The 6,184-nt window shown below is 53.7% G+C and overlaps 1 protein-coding gene across 1 annotated transcript; it reads left to right on the plus strand.

The window, feature by feature from the left end:
- The first annotated feature begins 5,461 nt into the window (after positions 1-5,461).
- Positions 5,462-6,076, plus strand: MYMX (myomixer, myoblast fusion factor). Its single transcript, XM_025890394.2, has 2 exons — positions 5,462-5,555; positions 5,754-6,076. Exon 2 carries the CDS (start codon positions 5,768-5,770, stop codon positions 6,074-6,076), a length of 309 nt encoding a protein of 102 aa, XP_025746179.1. The 5' UTR covers positions 5,462-5,555; positions 5,754-5,767.
- The last annotated feature ends 108 nt before the right edge of the window (positions 6,077-6,184 follow it).

Consider the following 6,184-nt stretch of genomic DNA (forward strand, 5'->3'; position numbering starts at 1 on the left):
GCTTAACCAACTGAGCCACCCAGGTGCCCCCCCTCCTTTTTTTAAAGACTTTATTTATTTCTTTGAGAGAGAGAGAGAGAGCATGAGCAGGGGGCCGGGGGAGGGGCAGAGGGAGAGGGAGAAGCAGGCCTCCTGCCGAGCAGGGAGCCCGATGCGGGGCTCAATCCCAGGACCCCGGGATCATGACCTGAACCAAAGGCAGACGCTTAACGACTGAGCCACCCAGGTGCCCCAGCACCCCTACCCTTGATGAGGCCTCCCTGGCTTCTTTCGAGAACTTTGTTCAGGGGTCAACACTGCCCTCAACTTCCCACAAATGGGAAGGGCTCCAGGCCAGTGCTGATCCCTGAGAGGGGACAACAAGACAGTGAAAGCCTGACAGAGCCAGCGGCCTCAAGGGGCCCCAGGCCTCCACTGATTTTTCAAGCTTTCGCTGAGGCCCCACATCCACTCTCAGGGGCTGGGCATGAGCATCAGGGTGCCTCCCAGCAGGCCTCCGAGGAGCAGCCAATTGGGCTGGCCTCAGACATTGGGTATACTGAGAGGTCAAACCCAAACCCTGAAAGGAGGGAGACTCTTTGTCTACTGGATACCTTCTAGGAGCCAGCCCTGGACCTAGTCTTTTCCCATGTCTTGATCCTGTTAGAGGCAGGAGTTATGGTAATTCCCATGTTAGAGAAGAGGGCCACGAGACGGCAAAGCTCCTAGAAGGTGTTATTCCTTTTTTGTTTTTTGTTTTTTTAAGTTTTTATTTATTTATTTGACAGAGAGGGACACAGCGAGAGAGGGAACACAAGCAGGGGGAGTGGGAGAGGGAGAAGCAGGTTTCCCACAGAGCAGGGAGCCCGATGTGGGGCTCGATCCCAGGACCCTGGGACCATGACCTGAGCCGAAGGCAGATGCTCAACGACTGAGCCCCGCCCCGGCGCCCCTGGAAGGTGTTATTCCTATCCCCACTTGTGCAGTGAACAGTCGGCTCATGGGGCGCCTGGGGGGCTCAGTCAGTTAAACACCTGCCTTTGGCTCCGGTCGTGGTCCCAGGGTCCTGGGATGGAGTCCTGCGTTGCATCATGTCCTGCCGGGCTCCCTGCTCAGCGGGGAGTCTGCTTCTCCCTCTCCCTCTGCCCCTCCCCCCCAGCTCATGCTCTGTCTCTTAAATAAATAAAATCTTTAAAAAACTCCATCTGCTCACGGCATCCCTAGAGCCCTGACAGAGGGTCCCAAAGCCAGCCTGTGAACCCATTCTTCACCTCGTGGCCGAGGAGGACAGGCAGTCGAGTGCTGTGGACCCCTGGATGGGGACAAGCAGAAAGGGGTGGGGAGAAGCAGGAGGCCCAGGGCTCCAGGGTCCGCAAGAACCCATTAGCTATATGGAGAGCCTGGCTGTCTCAGTGGGTGGAGCACGACTTAATCTTTGGGCTGTGAGTTCAAGTCCCACATTGGGTGTAGATATTGCTTGGGGAAAAAAAAAAAAAAAGCCCACAACAAAACCATTAGCTATACTGCCACTCTCACCCCCAGGCCTGGTCTCCCCAGCTGCCTGTCTGGCACCCTATCTGCTGACTCTCAGTTTATCTGTTCCTCCGTGCCTTGCACAGGCCTGGCACACACTTGCTTGCACTCCAGTGCTTGTTGTTGACATGAATGGCCCAATTAATGGAAGCCTAATTGGGGGGCAGGAGGGCTCTCCAGATGCTCCTGGATGGCCCTGAGGGTCTGGGAAGAGGAGCAGGGAGGAGGAGTGCAGGGGTGACTTACTGTCCTGTTCACAGGCCTCAACTTCACAAGTTGGCAGTCAGATCCCTTTTTTTTTTTTTTAATTGATTTTAAAGAACAGGAGGTTTGGCCAATTTCCTCAAAGTTGCTGGCCTCTCCCCAGCAGCAGGGGGTGGGGGGTAGAGGTCAGGGTGGTACAGGCAGGATCCATTACACAGGCTAAATCAGGAGCTAGAAGGAATTGCTGTGTGGTAGCTCTCTTGCCAGAGAGAATGATTATCTTTCCAGGAAAGGCTGAGGAAATCCTTAGCAGAGCCCTTGGTTTTCTACCTTGGAGAAAATGTCTGGGGCAGGCTGATGGGTGTGGGGAAGGATTAATCCAGTTGAGGGTGGGGAGGAGGTGGACAGGGGAGTTAATCCCAGGGGGGTTGCGGGGTAGAAAGAAAGCTATGACTAGCCCCAGGTTGTGGCAGCTACTCCCCCCCCTCCCGCCCCCAACGCAGCACTCCTCACCCCCCCACCCCCCCCACCCCGTTCTCCATTGTTTACCAGAGACGACATCCTGTTTCTGTTACTTGCCTCACTGGTCCAGGCCCTGGATCCCCTCACTCTGCTGGGGTGGGGGTGAGGGGATGGGGGGGTGGGGAAGGCCTCTGGCTCCAGGTCCAGGGTCCAAGGACCTCACAGCCGGGGAAACTGAGGTTGGGGGGGTGACTTGAGGTCACAGCAGTGGCTTATGTGGGCCAGTGCTTGGTTGGGACTCCATGGTTCCCTCAAAATTACACACTTCAGAGGGTCCCAGCGGGAACCACCGAGGTCTGACTTCTTCTCCCTTGGGTTCGTGAGGTTGGTTCCCCCTCTCCAAAAGGCGCTCTCAGCAAGTGGGGTTCTCACATCCTAGGAGTGTATTCAGATCAACGGAGCTCTGCGGCTCTGCAGCACAGGCTCTGGACAAGCCGGCCTGAGTTTGGGTCCCATCACAGAACCTCTAGTGATTTAGTCTTTTTTTTTTTTTTAAGATTTTATTTATTTATTTATTTGTCAGAGAGAGGGAGAGAAAGCGCACAAGCAGGGGGAGCGGCAGGCAGAGGGAGAAGCAGGCTCCCCACTGAGCAGGGAGCCAGATGGGGGGCTGGATGCCAGGACCCTGGGATCATGACCTGAGCCAAAGGCAGACACTGAACTGACTGAGCCACCCAGGTGTCCCCTCTACTGATTTATTCTTTTTTTAAAAATTTTTTATTTATTTAATTGACAGAGAGAGACACACACACACACAGCGAGAGCAGGGAGCCCGATATGGGGCTCGATCCCAGGACCCCGGGATCATGACCTGAGCCGAAGGCAGACGCTTAACGACTGAGCCACCCAGGCGCCCCTCTACTGATTTATTCTTACATTGTTTATTGACAAGCGCTGAGGACACAACAGCAGATAAAAGAGATGTAAGTCCCTACATTCTTGTGGGGGAGGCAGATAATCAACAAGATAAGGAAGTAAAACAAAATATATAGCATTAGGGATAATGATTTGCTGTGGAGATAAGTAAAACAGAGGTTTGGATAGAGAGGAGACAGGGGATGGAGTGGAGGAGTGTACTTTTAAATAGAATGGATAGGGGCGCCTGGGTGGCTCAGTCGTTAGGAGTCTACCTTCGGCTCAGGTCATGATCTCAGGGTCCTGGCATCGAGTCCCACATCGGGCTCCCTGCTCAGCGGGGAGCCTGCTTCTCCCTCTCCCACTGCCCCCTGCTTGTGCTCTCTCTCTCTCTCTGACAAATAAATAAAATCTTTAAAAATAAATAAATAAATAAATAAACAAACAAACAAACAAACAAACAAACAAATAAATAAATAGAATGGATAGGTAGCATATGGGCAAAGACTTGGAGGTGAGAGATAGAATGAGATGGATACCTGGAGAAAGAGCCTTGTGCAAAGGAGCAAACCGTTGGTGCAAAGGCCCTGAGGCAGAAAACACATCTGGCACAGTTAAGGAAAAGCAAGGAAGCCAGTGTGGCTGGAGCAGAATGACAGAGACAAGGATAGAAGTTGAGTCAGAAAGCTAGGGGAGGGGGCGCCTGGGTGGCTCAGATGGTTAAGCGTCTGCCTTCGGCTCAGGTCATGATCCCAGGGTCCTGGGATCGAGTCCCGCATCGGGCTCCCTGCTCCTTGGGAGCCTGCTTCTCCCTCTGCCTCTCTCTCTCTCTCTCTGTCTCTCATGAATAAATAAAAAAAAAGTTTAAAAAAAAAAAAAAAAAAAAGAAAGCTAGGGGAGGTCAGACCACCCAAGGCCTTGTAGGTCACAATGAAAGCCTTTGGCTTTAACTCTGAGTGAGGTGGGAGCCCCTGGACAGTTTGTGCAGAAAGAAGACAGGATCTAATTCCTGTTTTATAAAGATCAGTCTGGTCTCTGTATGGAAAAGAGAAACAGGAACACCAGTTAGCAGGCTACTACAATAATTCAGGTGAGAAATGATGGATGCTCAGACAAAGGGTCGTCATGACGACATCGGTGAGGTGGTGAGATTCTGAATATTTTGAAAGTAGAGCTACCAGGATTTACTAATACCGGTACTGAACTGTGATGGGAAGAGAGAAGTCAAGATAACGTCCAAGATTTTGGCCAGAGGAACTAGAAAGTGGCAGTTGCCACTTACAGAGGTGGGAAGGCCTGAGGGAGGGGCAGGTCTGGGGGGAGATCAGGCCATTTATCTGCTGTATGATTTGGGGTAAGTTGCTTAACCACTCTGAACCTCAGTTTCCTCCTCTTTACAATGGTTATAATAATGGCATTCCTGCAGAGTGGCCATTATCTCTTCTGAGTCCAGAAAAGCAAAAAGTAGACCCATTTTAGGAAGTAGGAGGATGAGGTATTTAAAAACAAAACAAACCCAGGCTGTCTCTGTATCAGGCTATCTCATGGAACTTCACTTAATCTTGGGGGAAAAGTGGGCAACGAGGGTCCTAAAGTGGGTCTCCCTCTTCCTGTCCTGAGTGGGAGTGCCACCCCACTGTGTCCAACTTGGTTGGCCCAGCTACCTGATGGACTGTGACCCCGCTCCTCTACCCGCGGGAGACAGCCCACAAGTGCTTGCCCATGTCCCGTTCTCCCTGTGTGGGTCACTCTCTGCTGGTGTGTCTAGGCCACAGTCTTCCTGCTTCTGAGATTTGGGCAATTGGGTCTCTCACATTGTTCCATTCCCATTACCCCTGCCAGTTAACTCCCAATTACTGAGTTAACAGAGGATGAGACTGGAGACCGGAGGAATCAAGGTGCCTGAGGTCACACCATTAGAAAATGCAGCCTGGGTTCCACAACCAGCAGGAAGAATTCCTGCATCTGTTCCTTCCACTTCTTCCAGCCCAGCAGCCTCCTCCCCTCAATATACCAGGTGCCAGAACACAGCTGTCTCTTCATGGCTCCCCCCACCCAGGCAAGCTGTCCTAGGGTGGGGCTGAGCTTGGTGGGGCAGCCGGGTAGTGTCCAGTGAGGCTGTGCCCCTGCAGGCAAATCCAGCCAGAGATTCATTCTGAGCAACAGTTCTGACTGGTGAGAGCTGCTGCTGACCGGTGGGTGTGGGGGATTGGGAGGGTTGGAAGTGTCAGGTCAGGGTGGATCAAGGGACCTCAGAAGAAAACTTAGAATTGCCTGGGGAAGAACTCCTGCTGGATTGAGAAGAGTTGGGGAATGCCAGGGAGCCTGAGGGTGTGAATGGGGTGAGGTGGGGGGGGAGGGGAGATCTAGGGAACAGTAGGAGCCCCTGGAGGCTGGGAAGGGCAAACTGTAAGTCCAAGCCCCAGCTTTACTTTGGCCTTGGTGTCTTCATCTGAGCTATGGTAAGAACCCTCCCGCCCCAGCTACCTTGCCAAGAGAAAGGGCTTCTGGAAAGCAAAAATGACCCATAGATTGAGGTGGTGGGGGGAGCATAAGGGTAGAAACTGAGGTGGAGGGGGGAAGCCTGCCCACCCCGAGTTTTGGCCAGGTGAGGATGGAGCAGGAAAGGGGCAAGCCTAGAGCCTGGATTGCCTCCACAGTCACGGACCCAGCCATGCCCGTCCCACTGCTCCCGTTACTTCTGCGAGCGCTGGTGGGCCGCCTGCTTCTGCCTGCCGCCCGCCTGGCCCGCCGGCACCTCCTGCCCCTGCTGCGCCGACTGGCCCGCCGCCTAGGCTCACAGGATGTTCGAGAGGCTTTGCTGGGCTGTGTGTTGTTCGTCCTCAGCCAGAGACACCCGCCCGACGCTGAGGAGGCCTCCAGAGCGGCTGGCCAGGAGAGGAGGGAGAGGCTAGCCCCCCCCCAAATGAGGCCGCGGTCCCTGATATTGGCTGTGTCATCGAAAGCCTTTCTTCTGGACTAGGACAGTCCTGGCATCATCACTGAGCGCAGCCTACCCAGTGTGCGGAAGACATGGTGCGGGACTGAGCACAAGAAGGGTCTGACCAGGAATGCCTCCCCTCTCCCAGCA

The sequence above is a fragment of the Callorhinus ursinus genome, unplaced genomic scaffold, assembly GCF_003265705.2.
Source record: "Callorhinus ursinus isolate GAN/ISIS: 27379988/994484 unplaced genomic scaffold, GSC_fseal_2.0 scaffold22, whole genome shotgun sequence".
Lineage (NCBI taxonomy): Eukaryota > Metazoa > Chordata > Mammalia > Carnivora > Otariidae > Callorhinus > Callorhinus ursinus.